The following is a 17,254-nucleotide window of genomic DNA, read 5'->3' as shown; positions in this document are numbered from 1 at the left end:
ATAGCACTGATTGCTGTATAAATGCCAATGGTCCAAAAAATGTTTCAAAATTGTCCGACGTGTCTGCCATAATGCCACAGTCCCGATAAAAAGATTGCCACCATTACTGGTGAAAAAAAAAATAATAATAAAAATGCCATAAAACTATCCCCTATTTTGTAGACGCTATAACTTTTGCGCAAACCAATCAATATACGCTTATTGCTTATTATACGCTTATTGTGATTGTGAAGAATACATATCGGCCTAAACTGAGGAAAAAAAAATGTTTTCTTATATATTTTTGGGGGATATTTATTATAGCAAAAAGTAAAAAATTTTTTTTTTTTTTTTGAAAATTGTGGCTCCTTTTGTTTATAGTGCAAAAAATAAAACCCGCAGAGGTGATAAAATACCACCAAAAGAAAGCTCTATTTGTGGGAAAAAAAGGACATCAATTTTGTTTGGGTGCAACGTTGCACGACCGCGCAATTGTCAGTTAAAACGATGCAGTACCAAATCGCAAAAAGTGCTCTGGTCAGGAAGGGGGTAAAATTTTCCGGGGCTGAAGCGGTTAATGTGATTGTAAAAGTATTTTTTTTTTTAAATAACAGACATGTTTATACTAGCCTGCTCTGTGTAATGGAATTGCACAAAGTGGCCACGAACCTCCTCCTTTTGGGACCTCCGCCAGCGCTCCTGGCCCCTTTCCTCTGTCTGGTGCCCCCATGGGAAGATGCTTTCCATGGGGGCACTTGTACATGCTTACAATCAAGCTGCCCTGCTGCGTCCATTGACACAGACAGCGGGACTCAGCCCCGCCCCCCTGCTCCCTCATCACTAGCTTTGATTGACAGCACTGGGAGCCAATGGCTCTCGGTGCCCTAGCAAAGCAAGTGAGACCCGGAAGTGAGGAGAGAATAGAGCTGCAGGTGTGCACTGTGCTGCATTGGATGAGAGCTCAGGTAAGTAAAAAGGGAGCTGAGAGCAAATGCTGATGCCTAAACATTTTTACCTTAATGCAAGGAATGCATTAAGGTTAAAAATGTTTGGACTTTACAACCACTTTATGGTAAAAAAACGTTTGTGACCAGGATTCCCTCTCCTGCCCCCCTTTATACTTACCTCAGCCAGGTCTCAATCCAGTTTTGTGTCTGAGAGCAGCGACTTTTTCCAGAGCAGATTGATAGCAGTGGGAGACATTGGCTCCTGCTGCTGTCAGTGAAATCCTATGAAGAGGGAGTGTGGGGTGGGGCAGAGCCCTGATGTCTATGTCTATAGACACAGGCAGTGCGGCTCAGGATTAAGCCCGCATTAGTGCCCCAATGGGGCACTCGCTGAAGAGGAGGAGCCAGGAGTGCTGGTGGAGGACCCCAGAAGAGGAGGTCCAAGGCTGCCCTGTGCAAAACCATTACACAGAGCAGGTGAGTATAACATGTTTATTATTTTAAAAAAAAATAATTGAATCTGAAATGTGATCATGTTGATCCTGAACCCCAGAATATTTTTTTATGCATTAGAACAAACCTTTGTTCCTTTAAGATGAGTTTTTCAGGGGGATCTGAATGAAAGCTCAGTGTTGGTCTAGGTAGGAGAATGTAAATAGATATTCATCCATTTTTTTCAAACCTAAATAGATGGACCTGAGGTAGAAAAATGTAAACAGATGCACGTATGTTTACATCCTTCTGCCCATAGATCTAATAGGGGTTTGTTACAAGATGCAAGAAAAACAAATCTATTGGCAGATTCCCCGCTGATTGGAATAGCTGCTGCCCATGTGAAATGCCCCCTCACTGTCTGTCCCATGTAGTGCCAGCCACCAGAACAAGAAATTTAAATGTCTCCAATGGGGACATAGGCAGCAATAGACAATGTACAGAAGCTGTAACCTTTTCTAATCTAATGGGTCAAATTCTTCTTTAAAGCCCGACTCCGGGAAGAAAAAAATGATCCCCTGAAATGTGGCTCAGCCACCCACTGCAAAGATTAAATGCTTGTTTTGCCCAAGGAAGGGGGGGAGACATTTGTATTTACCTGATTTTCCACTCCCCTGCTCCCCCACCAGGGCAGCCATCAGAAATGTTGGGGCCCCTTACACCGCTCTAGGCCTGGGCCCCCCTGCACCTGACCGCAAACATTCCCCCGGGCCTTCCCACTGCCCGTCCCACCGAATCCGCCCACTGGCCATCACACAGAGTCCTTCGGTTCACCCACTTTTATTTTAACACTCTTATCCCAATGTATCCCCACCCTGAATTATCCACATCCCTCTCCAGGAGAGGAATGGATGATTCAGGGTGGGTATGTGGATACATTGTGGAGAGGGATGGATGATTCTGGGTGAGGATGAGGATAACGGAGTTCAGTGGCAACTGGTGCTCTATCGGTAGGGGGCCTGGAGATGGACCTGACCCCCCCACCCCCCATTGCTCCAGCACACTACCACCTGCTAGTCACCACCGGATTAATGTCAGTGTGGATCGATGAGGTGTCCAAGGTGTCACAGGGGCATTCGGCGTGTGCTCCTCTCTTCCGCAGCCACAGGAGGAGCTGAAAGCACTCTGCATGCAGGGGCCTGAGGATTGGACTTGGCGGCTGGTGGGTCAGTCTCTTGGTCCTACGCCCTACGTCTCCTCCCTCCTCGTCCAATGGGATCGCTTCTCCTTTTGGCCAGTCGGGAAATGGATCTCACGACTCACTTCTTGATTGGCTGGGAAGAGAATCAATGTTACAATAGTATAATACAATATTCATTTGCTATTGACTCACACCTGGGTGGGCTTCGGACGCAGTGCTCTGCGCCCTGAGCCCACCCTATTTTGAAGCCTATTAGAGCCTCTGGCTCTAATCAAATGCTTCAAAATCCCCCATTGGAATACATGCGTCCGGCACCCTGCATGTACATTAGGGGGCCGGACACATGGATAGAGGGGTTGGGTACCCTAATGGATGGGCCGCCACTGAGAGTTACATTGTGAAAATGGATGAGGATGATTTTGGGTGGGGATGAGAGTTACATTGTGAAGATGGTTATTCCCACTAACGTCAGGACCTTTTCGACTACCAATGGCCACAGTCCGGCCCCTCCTAAAGTCTTATGCCCCATACACACGGTCGGACATTCCGACCACAAAATCCATCAGATTTTTTACGACGGATTTTGGCCCAAACTTGTCTTGCATACATACTGTCGCACAAAGTTGTCGAAATTTCCGATCGTTCTGAACGAGGTGATGTCAAACATGTACGTCAGGACTATAAACGGGCCAGTAGCCAATAGCTTTCGTCTCTTAGTTTATTCTGAGCATTCTGAGCATGCGGGGCACTTTGTCTGTCAAAATTGTCTACACACGATCGGAATTTATGCGATTGGATGTTCTTGTTGGAAAATTTTAGATCCTGCTCTCAAACTTTGTGCGTCGGAAAATCAGACGGAAAAAGTCCGATGGAGCCCACACACGGTCAGATGTTCCGACAACATGATCCGATCGCACATTTTGTGTTAGAAAATCCCACCGTGTGTATGGGGCATAAAGGACAATAAACTGGCCTTTTTTTGGAAAGTTTAGAGACCCCTGCCCTAAATAAAAACGAGTAATTAACCTTCACAGTGCAGGCACAGCCCCACTGCAAAGGATATTTTTTTCCTTCTTGATTCGGCTTTAACCACTTAAGGACCAGCATTTGTACTGTGGCAGGCTGGCTCTCCAGCGCGAATCGCCATACCTGTATGGCGGCTCGTTCAGGTGCAGTTGCGAGGGCATGCCGCCGCTGCCGCATTCTCGTGCCCACTGCATGCTGCGGGAGTGTACCCATGGGTCAGGCGGACCCAATGTCCACCAGCGACCCGCAATCACCTAGTACAGAGACTGAATGGGGATCAATCTGCCTTTGTAAACAAGGCGGGTCCCCATTTGGACAGATGACATGAGAGAGATATACTCTTCCCAGTGATCAGGAGCAGTGATCTCTGTCATGTCCCAGGCAGCCCATCCCCCCTACAGTTGGAACACACCTAGGGAACACACTTAACCCCTTGATCACCCCCTAGTGTTAACCCCTTCCCTGCCAGTGTTATTTTTACATTAATCATTGCATTTTCATAACCCTGATCAATTTAATAATGTCATTGTCGAAAAAAAGTGTAATTTGGGGTCAGATTTGTCCGACGCAATGCCACAGTCACGCTACAAATCACAGATCACAGCCATTACCAGTAAAAACAATAAAAAATAAATAAAAGTCCCTTAATCTATCCTATAGTTTATAGACACACCAACTTTTGCACAAACCAATCAATATATGCCTATTCCGATTTGTTTACCAAAGATATGTAGAAGAATATATATCGGCCTAAACCGATGAATAAATTATTTTTTTATATATATATTTTTTGGATCTGTATTATAGCAAAAAGTAGAAAAAATTGTTTTTTTTTTCAAAATTGTTGCTTTTTGTTTGTTTATAGCACAAAAAATAAAAACCGCAAAAGCGATCAAATACCACCAAAAGAAAGCTCTATTTGTGGGAAAAATGGACATCAGTTTTGTTTGGGTACAGCGTGGCACGACCGTGCAATTGTCAGTTAAAGCGGTGCAGTGCCATATAACAAAAAATGGCCCATTAACGGCGTAAATTCTTCTGGTCCTTAACCACTTCCCGACCAGCGCACGACGATGTACGTCGACAGAATGGCACGGGCAGGCATATTGGCGTACAGGTACGTCCAATATTCAATGCCGCCCTGCCATCGGGAGCGCGCCGCCGGCGGCGCGCTCCCGCGCTGGTCGGGACCCCCGTGAGTCCGGTCGTGGGACCCGCGGACTCGATCGCCGCGGGCATCCCCGCGATCGTCTCACGGAGCGGCCGAATGGAGGAAATGCTGTGTAAACAACATTTCTCCATTCTGCCTAGCAACTAGTGACGCTGATCTCTGCTCCATGTGATTGGAGCAGAGATCAGTGTTCACTAAATGAAAGCCCAACAGTTAGTAACACACCCCTAGGAACACTTAACCCCTACACTGCCACCCACTGGTTAACCCTTTCACTGCCAGTGTCATTTACACAGGAATCACTGCATTTATATAGCAGTAAATACTGTATAAATGACAATGGTCCCAAAAATGTGTCAAAAATGTCCGATGGGTCCCCCACAATGTCGCAGTCACAATAAAAATCGCTGATCGCCGCCATTACTAGTAAAAAAAAAAACTATAAAAAATTATTTAAAAAAATGCTATAAAACTATCCCTATTTTGTAAACGCTATAACTTTTGCGCAAACCAATCAATAATCACTTATTGCGATTTTTTTTACCAAAAATATGTAGAAGAATACGTATCGGCCTAAACTGAGGGAAAAAAATGTTTTTTTTATATATTTTTGGGGATATTTATTATAACAAAAAGTAAAAAATAATGCGTTTTTTTCAAAATTGTCGCTCTATTTTTGTTTATAGCGCAAAAAATAAAAACTGCAGGGGTGATCAAATACCACCAAAAGAAAGCTCTATTTGTGGGAAAAAAAGGACGTCAATTTTGTTTGGGAGCCACGTCGCACGACCGCGCAATTGTCAGTTAAAGCGACGCAGTGCCGAATCGCAAAAAGTGGTCTGGTCTTTGACCAGCAAAATGGTCCGGTCTGCAAGTGGTTAAGTGGTTAAAGTTAAGCTTTAGTGAACGGATATGTAGTCTGCTTTTGCTGACTTCTCTTTCCAAAAATGTTAGTTGCCTGGCTGTCATGTTGCAATAACTTCAGTATTTTTGGTCAGTGATCTGAGAAAAGTATGCAGATAAGGAATTCTGACTTCACACTACTTTTAAAATTGCACGTTTGTTCCAGGTCAGATGCCAGTGGTCAGTCTTTCAATACAGATTTTACGTATCTATTACCAGCAAGTGCATATATACAGCATTATTATATTAAATCATAAATGCTGTTGCTACAGTGTCTGGACCCCGAATGGAAAGACCCCTGAGTTATAGCCATAGATAAAATGCTTTATGACACTGGCATAGCTAGAGAGGTAGCCACCACCACTAGGCTAATGACCTTGGAGGTAACACTTTGACTTAGTTGAAAAATGTTTGCACGTTTCTTCCTTCTTGCTCAAAGCTAGCATTAAAATGTGTTTATTAGACAAAAAAAAAAAAGATTTTCACATTTATAATTTTATTACATTGGGTTGATTTTTTTTTATGCCATCATTTTCACTCCTGATGAGATTAACTAGTGCTTTATTGGGGATGATTTTCACGGTTGGTGAATTTAAAGCAAATCTATAGTCACAGCATGCACTTTCATTTTATACCATCAGCATTATAATAGCAATACAAAGCAAGAGTGATTATTGGCAATCCAATATAGGTTTAGTTAAAAATCTCCTTTCTTGTTGCCTATCTGCTGGCCATCTCTTTCCACAACTCTTTACACAAATTCTCAGCATGCTTTGCAGCTTCTCCTCTGCTGTTTACTTTCAATTTCTAAGGACTACATGTCCCATGGTACCTTGCTGCCTACAAGCAGTGATTCCTGTATTCTCGCTTCTCCTCTTAGCACCTCTGTAGTTCAGAACGCAAGCTCTGTGAATTCTGGGACACAACACTGCTTACTCATAGGGCATAGTGAATACATGTCACAGAATTCAAAAAGGTAAATGTGTGGGATACTAAGTGTACAAATTTCAAGAGTGTTCAAATTAATAGAAGTAGCCTAGAAATAATTTAAATACAATGTGGAAATCTTTATATCATTTTAAATTCTGATGACAGATGCACTTTAACCTTAACAAATTCATAGAAACAAATCCCTTGCAAGGGAATAAAAAAAAACAACAAAGAATGAACATGATTGTTTGTGAATGTTTGAAGTGAACACAGGCTCACATAGCCAAGAATGACTACATTAGTAAAGTGTATAAAGACTTTTATGTGTACCTTAGGTTTCACTTATCATTTTCAAATGCATTGGATTCCTGGATATATGTATATCTTTGTACCACTATCTTCTTTTAGTGTGTGTAACGGCTTTTTAATGGCTGTATTTAGACACGTAGCCAACATAGTTTGATTTAACATATTTCATTTTTTTTCTTTTAGCTACGTACATATTGGAGAGAACAAGAGAAAGACGGTAGACCCTCTGAGTCAGGTATAATTTTTTTTCTGCTATTAACTTTTGACCAGTATATATTAGAACTGCACGATTTTGGCTAAAATGAGAATCACGATTTTTTTTGCTTCGACTAAAGATCACTATTTTTGTGGTGTAACATCTTTCACATTATACAAAAAAATTGGGCTAACTTTACTGTTTTTTTTTTTTTTTTTTTTTAATTCATTAAAGTGTATTTAAAAAAAAATAAAATATGTGTTTGAAAGACCGCTGTGCAACTACGGTGTGACATAAAATATTGCAACAACCACCATTTTATTCTAAAAAATATATATAATGTTTGGGTGGTCAAAGTAATTTTCTAGCAGAAAATAATGATTTTTACTTGTAATCAACAAAGGTCAGAAATGGTTTGGTCTTTAAATGGTTAAACTTCCTTCATTTACGTGCTGTAGTTCTTTCCTTTGATAAAAGAACTAAAAGATACTTTGTTTCTACTTATTTAAATGTTGAGATTAAAGTGGATGTAAACCCACTCTCATCCTTTCTAAACTACTGCAATATTGGTTATCTACCCTGTTTCCCCTAAAATAAGACCTAGCGTGATTGTCAGTGTTGGCTGCAATATAAGCCCTACCACCCAAATAAGCCCTACTCTGTTTCCTCAAAAATAAGCCCTACCCTGAAAAGAAGACCTACAAGGACTTTAACTAGGGCTTATTTGGGGGGTAGGGCTTTTATTGCAGATATCACCGACAATCACACTAGGTCTTATTTTAGGGGAAACAGGGTAGAAGGATATACATGCCTCCTGCATGTATAATTATCTGTCAAATGTCTCCCCTCTGTCTGCTATGAGACCCGAAAAACTGCAGATTTTGTGGGTGGGTCTGTTTTCCAGGGCTCAGTGGGTGGAGTTGTGATGCCAGTAAACTCCCCGCCCACCTCTACACTCCCCTTATCAATATGCATTTTCTCCTGTGCATTTCTTACACTGAGCTTCTGCTATGATCGCTAACATCCAGTCAAACCCCAGAAAAGTCCCCACATGACTTCAGCATGCCAAATCATGCTGAGGTGTGGAACAGCCAATCCTTGCAGAGCTGCAGAAGAAAGGAGTGGGAGGGAATGAAAAAATAATTAAGCCCCGTACACACGAGCGGACTTTTCAACATCCAAAGTCGGACGGACTGAGTCCGTCAGACTATTCGATCGTGTGTGGGCTGCAACGGACTTTTGACTCGCCAAAGTCCGAAGGACTTTAGACTATGGAACATGCTTCAAATTTTTCCGAAGGAACTCCGCCGGACTCGGTCCCTTCGAAAAATTCGCGGGTGTGTATGCTATTCCGACGGACTAAAACCGACGCTAGGGCAGCTATTGGCTACTGGCTATGAACTTCCTTATTCGAATCCAGTCGTACGTCATCACGTTCGAATCCGTCGGAGTTTAGTGTGATTGTGTGTGGCCAAGTCCGCTCCGCCGAAAAGTCCGTCAGAACTCCGTCGGAACTCCGGCAGAACTCCTTCGGAAGTCTGTCGGACATAAGTCCTCTCGTGTGTACGGGGCTTTAGGCTAGTGCACGAGATATGTAAATCACCTGTCACTCACAGCAAGGGGGAGGATTTGACAACGTTTTTCTTTGCTCAGAGCTGGATTAAATCTTTGTGGCAACGACTGGGCTCAAATGATAGGAAATCTTATACTCTACATTATGACATCAAAAAATAAATACATTTGGGGTTTACATCCACTTTAAACTTGGCAGGCTGCCCCAATTTTTTATTTTTTATTTTCCTTTCCCAGCTGTGAGAACTCTCTGCACTTGTTAGAAAGAATCGTGACATGCTGTTTTGAAGATTGGGAAGAGAAAAAGATCGCAATTTTGATTCTTAACGATTAATCGCCCAGCTCTAGTATTTATGTAATATCAACTTACAAAAAAAAGGGCAAAGGCAAATAGTCACTTTGCAAGGTATTTTGCAGTTTGCAAAAGAACTTACCCTTAGCTTAGTGAATGAGGTGAAACTCTGCTGACTTCCATCATCCAATTATGTCCAAGCAAAAATTCATTTTTTTTCCCTTGCTCTTGATTGGATGTTCTTTGGAAAATGTTTACCACATTCACCACAGCTATGGGAAATGTGCTTTGCAAAGTGCACTTTCCCATGCAAATGAAACAGCCTATTTGGCTTTAGTAAATCAACCTTGTTGACCCAAGCACAACAGATTTGTTGCCAGTTTAAAAAAAAATAAAAAAAAAAATAACAAAGGTGTCAGTTTGTTAAATTAAAATTCCAGTTTAGTGATTCCACAAAGTGAAACCTGATTGGGTGTTTTTGGGCTACAACTCTAATTTTGTACTTCTTTCTTTCTCTGTTTTATGAATTAACCCTATCATGATTGTTATGTGCATTGCTTTGCTTAATTAAGCCAGATCGTTCTTCGTAGTACAAATTAGCCAGTTCTGCAACAGTATAGTAGAACTTTCATCTTAGTAATCAGTAACCTACTTTATTTCAAAGTAAGTACTAACTCTATGTAGTCCCTTCACATTACAGGTGAACTTGATTCACTTCCTAAATTTACTTTGTTACCGAGAAACACACACACACACATACACATACACATACACATTGCAGAAAGTAATACAATCCTTTTGTTGTTTATGTCTTTAGGGTATAGTTACAGCATTCCGTTGATACCAGGACAATTGTTTTGTTTACTATGCAAAACTATTGTCACAGCAGCAGGATGTTCATCTCATGATCATACCAGTCATTTTTAGGTTAACTAAGTAATGTGTTTCAAAATTGACTAAGCAATGTGATTCTACAGCAATTTATTAACTTTATTGTGATGAATTGTGAGATCTTAGGTTTTAGTGTTGACAGCTTGGGGGGGGGTTTAAAGTTCCACTACACACCACTCACCCAAAAAGTGTCCCTAATGCTGACAACTATCTAAAACTTATCCTAACCGCTTTTTGAACACTTAACATTTAACCCTTAACCACTACAATACAGGGCACTTTCGCCCCCTTCCTTCCCAGCCCAATTTTCAGCTTTCATCGTTCTCACAATTTCAATGACAATTGCGCGGTCATGCTACGCTGTACCCAAATTAAATTGTTATCATTTTGTTTGCACAAACAGAGCTTTATTTTGGTGTTATTTATTAACAACTCCGTTTTTCATTTATTTGTGATATAAGCGGAAAAAAAGCGGAAATTTGGAAAAAAAACAATATTTTCTTCTTTCTATTTTAAAAGAAATCCAATAAAATCGAATTTTGTCATAAATTTAAGCCACAATGTATTCTGCTACATGTCTTTGGTAAAAAAAATTTAGTTAAGTGTATAATAATTGGTTTGTGTGATCACGGACATATGTACGCAAATGATCATGTACATATGTGTGCAGATAATCATTGGGACATGTGATTTTAGTGGGACATATGTGGGGGACAGGTGTTTTTATTATTAGGGACATGTGTTTTTATTATTTGGGGACATGTATGTTTCGAGGACATGTGTGTTTTGGGGACATATGTGGGGACATTGTGTTTATACTGTGTGGTGTGTTGTGTGTTTACACTAGGCTGGTGATCAGTGAGTAAAAAGCTATACAAAAAAAGCTCATACTCACTGACCATCAGCCGGCTGCAGCGATCTGCTCTCCTCTCCTCAGCGATGATTTCTGTGTGAGGAGAGGAGGAGCCTAGCAACCGGCTGTTTGTTTACATCACATGACGGCCGTGATTGGACACGGCCGTCATGTGATCAGGAGGGCCAATCACAGAGCCCTCCTGCCGATCCGAGATGCGCCGTGTCCGGGTGACACGGGCGCATCGGGATCGCGCCGCTGCGCGGGCACGCGCGATCCCCCTGCTTCTGATGGACGTTCAGGAATGTCCACTCAGAAGTAGAGAGCTCCCACCTGGCCGTATATGCACATTGGCCGGGTGGGAAGTGGTTAAAAAACAGGAGGACAGCCCCCCCCACCAGAACACTTCGGTCAGCACTCTCAGCCATTGGCTCAGAGCGCTGATCGGGAGCCAGCCGCAGACCTTTTTAGGTCATGACCCTTTGACAGAGGCCGGCTTCTGTTGGACTGGCTTCCGTACTTACGGGCGAATGTCGACTGGTTCCTATTGGACAGGTTGATGCCATCTGACATTCAGCATGTGTGTACTAGGCTTAACCCTTACATTTCACCAATAATTAACCCACCCCTAAAGTTACCTCTAAACTCTTAACCCTCCCACACTTAAACTACTATGGTGCTGCACATGTGATTCGTTATGACACCAGCCATTGGATGGTTTGATAGTTTGGCTGAGAGCACAGCCAATGTGCAGTTAGCATTCCCGGCATGCCTTTTTTTTTAATTGTTTAAATCAATGGGTTTACTTCCACTTTAACCTTTGAATCCTAACTATGGGGTAAATTCACTAAGCTTTACCACATGCGGTAAGGGTATTATGTTACTCATTTGCATAAATTATTGCATGCGGTAAATAAAGTCCAATTCATTAAAAAAACAAATAACATAACATTTGCGGTAAACAATGAAAAAAAAAAACTGAAGGTAAATAGCACAAGAAATCGTGCGGTAATCTCTTAAGTCCAATTCACAAATGAAACAGGAACTAAAAAAAGGTGCGATAGTTAACACAATCCTTTTGGTGGCGGTAACCAGTGTGGTACCTGAAAGAGGGGCCTATTCAAACCCCCAGTAAGGGGCATTCCACCCAGTGAGTGTCTAATTCAACTCACAGAAAGGGGCCTAATTCCACCCACAGAACACCCACAGGGAGGAGTACTGTTCCAAAGGGGTGCAATACTACCCTCAAAGTCTCAAATGGGTCTAATTCAACGCACAGAGGACATACACAAAACGTTCACACTATTCCACCAGCAGTGGACAAACAAAAATATGGCAAATAAAAATGTGGCATTACATCACAAGTACACAAGAACTTTTTTTTTTTATTCAATCAAACAGGCATGACGTTCAGTACAATTTGTATGTAAACATTGGCTAAATTTGTAACATCAAGAACAAAAAAAATAAAAATAAAAAATGATATATATATATATATATATATATATATATTTTTTTTTTACATTGTTTACAAAAGTGCAACAAAAGTGGATAGGAACATAAAAAAAAAAAAAAATTAACAAAAAAATTAGTTTCCACAATATAAAAAAAAGCAGCAGCACAGAATTGGCCCCAAAACAGAACAATCTAGTAAAGAGCCCTTTCAACAGCTGTAATAGGCCATAGATTTACAAAAAAACACATATTTTTAATGTATGGCATGATGGATTTAGTAAAAGAGTTCAACACAGGTTAGAACATTGAGAAGATTTCAATGCCTCCAAATACAGATTACTGTAAAAAAAATGTTTTTTGCAAAAGAAAAATAAAAAATATGTTAAAACGTAAAATGTTGTAAGGAATTTACCTTACACAACCCTTAACCACCAACATGTGCGATAAATTACCACAGAAAATGAGTTATTTAATGCAAAATTCTTAGTGAACTGAACTTTCACAACTGATTTACCGCATGCATTATTTTACCGCATTTTATTTGCCATTATTTAACTATTAGGCCGCGTACACACTTAGTCCGCTGAAACGTGTTTCAGCGGACAATCCGCTCGTGTGTGGGCTTCAGCGGACTTTTTCAGCGGACAGTCTGACGGACTAAGTCTTTCGGAATTTCCGTAATTTTGTCCGTCCAAACTTGGTTTCAGCGGACAGTCCGCTCGTGTGTAGGCAAGTTGGACAGACTAAGTATGGCGCATGCTCAGAAAGGATTTACACGCTGAAGGTTGCATTGCAGTGTATTGGACGTCGTATTTCTAGTCCCATCGTACGTGCTGTACACGTCATCGCGCAAGCTTTCAGCGGACTGTCTGTTCATCGTGTGTGGTCAAGTCCGTTCATTTAAAAGTTGGACGGACTGTCTGTCGGATTGTCTGACGAACTTAGTTGGGCAGACAATCCGCCCGTGTGTACGCAGCCTTAGTGATTTTTTTTTTTGTCTAGAACAAATATGTGTGGAAAAGAAAAAGAGGAGAAGAAAAAAAAATTTAAAGAAAAAAATAAGGGGGGGGGGGGGGGAATTGGGGGAAGGGTAGCGCAAGCTATGCATGAGGGAGTTGAAACTATTTTTTAAAGATAAATTGTGCATTTTATATACATCTATATATATATATTTCACACCGGAAAGAGGGACTTTGTTTCAAGTCAGGGACAGTCCCTCCAAATTAGGGGCAGTCCCTCAAAATCAGGGACAGCTGGGAGCTATAGTTAAAATAAACCACCAACACCTTACCTTAGTATAACTAAGGGCAAAACTTTTAAAAAAATAGGAAATCTTACAATGGGGACACTGGTTCTAGTGACCTGGGGGTCCCCAAGGGATTCCCTTAATTTGATTTCCTCTCTCTTCCTGTTTGGCTATGGGATAGGGAGTGAAGGAAAATCTCCACAATGGGACACAGATGGCGGAAAAGAAAAAACTGACAGGGGCTATATAAATCTTCCTTGATAAAAAAAAGTTTTGCCTTTAATTCTACTTTAACACTAAACTAACCTAACCACTCAACTAATCCTAAAACTAAAGTAATCACTTCTGTCGCTAAGTTACCACATGCTGCACTGCTAGCTGCTCCATTGAATCTTCATAGGTCTTGCACTAAAAGTTTTCTGCACTAAGAACTGCTGGTACGCTTGAAATGCCCAGAGCCAAGGTTCCTGCCTTTTATAAAAAAAAAAATCCAAAACTGGTAACTGTCATTTTATAAAACCGTAAGGCTACACTGCTGGGTTCCCTTACCCACAATGGTGGCGGCAGCATCCGACAGCTGATGGAAACATCAGCTGTGGTGCCGACATCGCTGGACTCCAGGACAGGTAAGCGTCCTATTATTAAAAGTAAGCAGCAGCTGAGTATGTGTAGCTGCTGACTTTACATTTTTGTAGGAAAGGGCAGACCTCCGTTTTAATAAGCAAATGTGCTGGCACTACCTATCAATGAGAATTGAGAGCTCATTTGGCATATGTACATGATTGGTAGTCACATAACAAATATAAAGATTTAACAAACCATAACGACTGGTTTGCTTGCTTTATTGCTTATTTTTATTCATGCTTCTTGAATGCATTTGTTGCTTTTCACATGTGTTCTGTTCACTATAGAGTGAATGGAGATGATTCTGAAAATAGACACCTGGAGTCCTAAGGAGACAATGACCCATTATTTTACTGAAGTCCTCTTTTTCAAGTATCTGAATTCAAATAAAGTTTAGTCTTCCATCCATCTATTATCTCTAGAACAATATGTGAATAGTCTATCCCACAGTCTATTTGCTTCCAGTTGGGTTCTCAAGCATTACTAGACCACCTGTGCTACGTGGTCCTACCTGAGGTTTTTTTTGAGCTACTACTGAGCCTCCTCTTATGTAAAACAATTGATGGTATATTAGGCTATCACGCCAAAATAAAAAGGGTATTCCCCTTTCCTTGATATAGAATAATGAACTAATGACATCATTGGTCTTGACATAGTATCATCATTTGCCAAAACTCTTTGGGGTTCAGCAAATGCAACATGATGTGCTATTTGAGCCCTTGCCACTCTAGAGTGAATGATGCTCAACAAAACTGCAACTTGTGCGCAAGCAGAACAAATATCTATATAAGTATGTGTTGTGACAAAATAATATTTAGAAAGGGCTTTTTTTGCTATGTATGCAGCTCTTGTTCCACAGTGGTTCTCTGCGACTTCTGGACATTACTGTCCTTCTATACCAGAGTTGGACAAGTCTAAGCAGCTAAATACTTTTAAGTAACAGCTCATCTTTACCAAAAAACTGACTACACAGGTAAGGGGTACCTGTAGGTAAAAACTGTGCAGCTTTAACCAAACCTGAATAATGCCCTTGCCTTAGGTGTAGGCCATTTATGTGCCTTCCAAAGCCTGACTGAGAACTCCCACATGTGTGGGCTCCATCGGACTGTTTGATAAAATTTTCCAACAACATGATCCGATCGGACTTTTTCCGATCGTTTGTAGAGAATTCCGATCGGAAAAATTGCCACGCATGCTCAGATCAAATTACGAGACCAAAGCTATTGGCTACTAGCCTCAATGTAGTCTCGCCATAACGAACGAACGTCATCACGTTCTGAACGATCGGATTTTCCGACAACTTTTTCCGACCGTGTGTATGCAACACCAGTTTCAGACAAAATCCGTCGGAAAAAATCAAGGGCTAACAAATGGGAGTCTCTTAGCAACGCCCTAGCAATAAGTCAGGATGGGATGCGATCTCTGAGTTTTTTTAGTCAAGCTTCAGGAAATGCGTAAATGGCCTACACGTATAGCAAGGACATTTTTCAAATTTGGCCAAAGGTGCACAGTTTGTTTTTATCTACTGGCGACCCTTACTTACATAGAAAAGGTGAATTATGCCTTTTTTTTTATTTTATTACAACTGATACCTAATTGTTCTGATGATTTTCTAATGCTGCTAATGGAAGCTTATATTCTCTGTCTCATTAAAATTGGTACTTGCTCCTAAACTCCGTTTTACACCTCTTTACTGTTGTCCTGCCATTGGAGGTAGCTGGCCTATGATCAGTTCTTTTCTAGTCTCTTGTTGTTTTATTAGTTTGTGCAGAGTTATGTGAACAGATAAATACAGTTTACACCTGAATGTCTGTTGTGTCTTCTCCATAGACACTAGTTACAACTTGATCATGCCATGTGGAATAAACCTGGCATAGCTGGTGAACAAACACAATTGTTTTTGGTACAACAAAATGCAATTGTATCCCCAGAGGTAGCTGTGTGCATAAACCTTTATGGATGTTGTTCAAGGCAAATAGGTCTACCGGGAATAGACTAGTGGCAACAATCACCATTTAAGCTTTGATCTGTCCCCAAGCAAAAAGGTCCTCCATTATTTTGCAGACAAGCCTATGTTTAGTTTTGGCCTGATCAGTAGCAATCTGCCTTCACATGAACGTATATCATGGAAAATATAGCCAGTATTGTGGTATATTATATAATATGCTACAATAAAATAAAAAAACATGGGGATCATTTACTGAAGCTAATGATTAAGAATAGGGATACATCGTCACAGTAAAATTATCTGTGCATGTAGCAATCGTGATCCCTGAACATATCTAGCAGTTTGAACAATGATGATTCGTGTATACAGAGCACTCCTAGTTTGTCCTGCATAGCAAATGTGCACATAACGCTGCTTTTGTACCTTCTGTAAGTAAAAAAAAAAATCCAACATGCTATGCTCCCGTATGAAGAAAAGCTTTTTATTATTGCAGATTCTATTGCAAGAACCAGCAAATGGAAACTTATATGACAGCTAGTGCTTGATTTTCTTGGCATGCTCTAAATGTGCAGAAAATATCCCTCGGTGTATGGCTTAGTGAAGTATTTTACAAATTAGGCTTTTTCTACAGCCTCTTTTAGCCCCCGTTCACACCAGTGCAACTTGTCATACGATTTGACAGGAAAAAATCGCATTACAAGCTGCACCCTATTATCGGCAATGGAACTGTTAAAATCAGTGCGACGCCGACTTTGTGGTGCCGCAACGATTTGAAAAAGTAGTTCCTGCACTACTTTTGGCAATTTCAGGTGCGAATTGCATTAACAGCTGTGCATGAAGTCGCACAGATGTCAGCCAAGTCGTACTTGAAATCACACTGATATGCGGCTTTGAAATCGTGCGATTTCAAGTGAAGTCGCACAATTTCAAAGCTGTATTTCAGTGTGGACTTAGACTTAGGGTATGCTCATACCAGCCGCTGCATTTCAGATGCAGTGCGGCCTGGCTGGATCAGTGCAATGCTGATGTACCGATCTTGGCGCATTGCACTGTTCCCTTTTTGTTTTTTAAACAAACATTCTTGAGCTGTCACACAGACATCTCATAAAGTTCAACTGCCAGCAGCATGGTGTGAGGCACTGGATTGCCTTGCACTGTGCTGTGCTGAAAAAAGTACTACATGCAGGACTTTTTTTCCACAGCAAACTGCCTACACACCACCACAGATAGGGAGACAAGGTATTTTGCCTATTCATATGGCGGGACTGTATTAGATTAG

The 17,254-nt window shown here is 41.1% G+C and overlaps 1 protein-coding gene across 5 annotated transcripts in view; it reads left to right on the top strand.

Moving 5' to 3' along the window:
* Positions 1-17,254, top strand: part of DCDC2 (doublecortin domain containing 2) — a 298,898-nt gene that overhangs the window by 42,008 nt on the left and 239,636 nt on the right. For all 5 annotated transcript variants that reach the window (XM_077492274.1, XM_077492275.1, XM_077492273.1 and 2 more), the window contains exon 3: positions 7,082-7,133. In XM_077492274.1, the coding sequence (XP_077348400.1) occupies positions 7,082-7,133 (52 nt within the window). The remainder of the gene's footprint in view (positions 1-7,081; positions 7,134-17,254) is intronic.

The sequence above is a fragment of the Lithobates pipiens genome, unplaced genomic scaffold (assembly GCF_037356315.1).
Source record: "Lithobates pipiens isolate NorthernLeopardFrog02 unplaced genomic scaffold, aLitPip1_a1.2 Scaffold_19, whole genome shotgun sequence".
Classification (NCBI taxonomy): Eukaryota; Metazoa; Chordata; class Amphibia; order Anura; family Ranidae; genus Lithobates; species Lithobates pipiens.
This window is presented reverse-complemented; position numbering and strand designations above follow the sequence as displayed.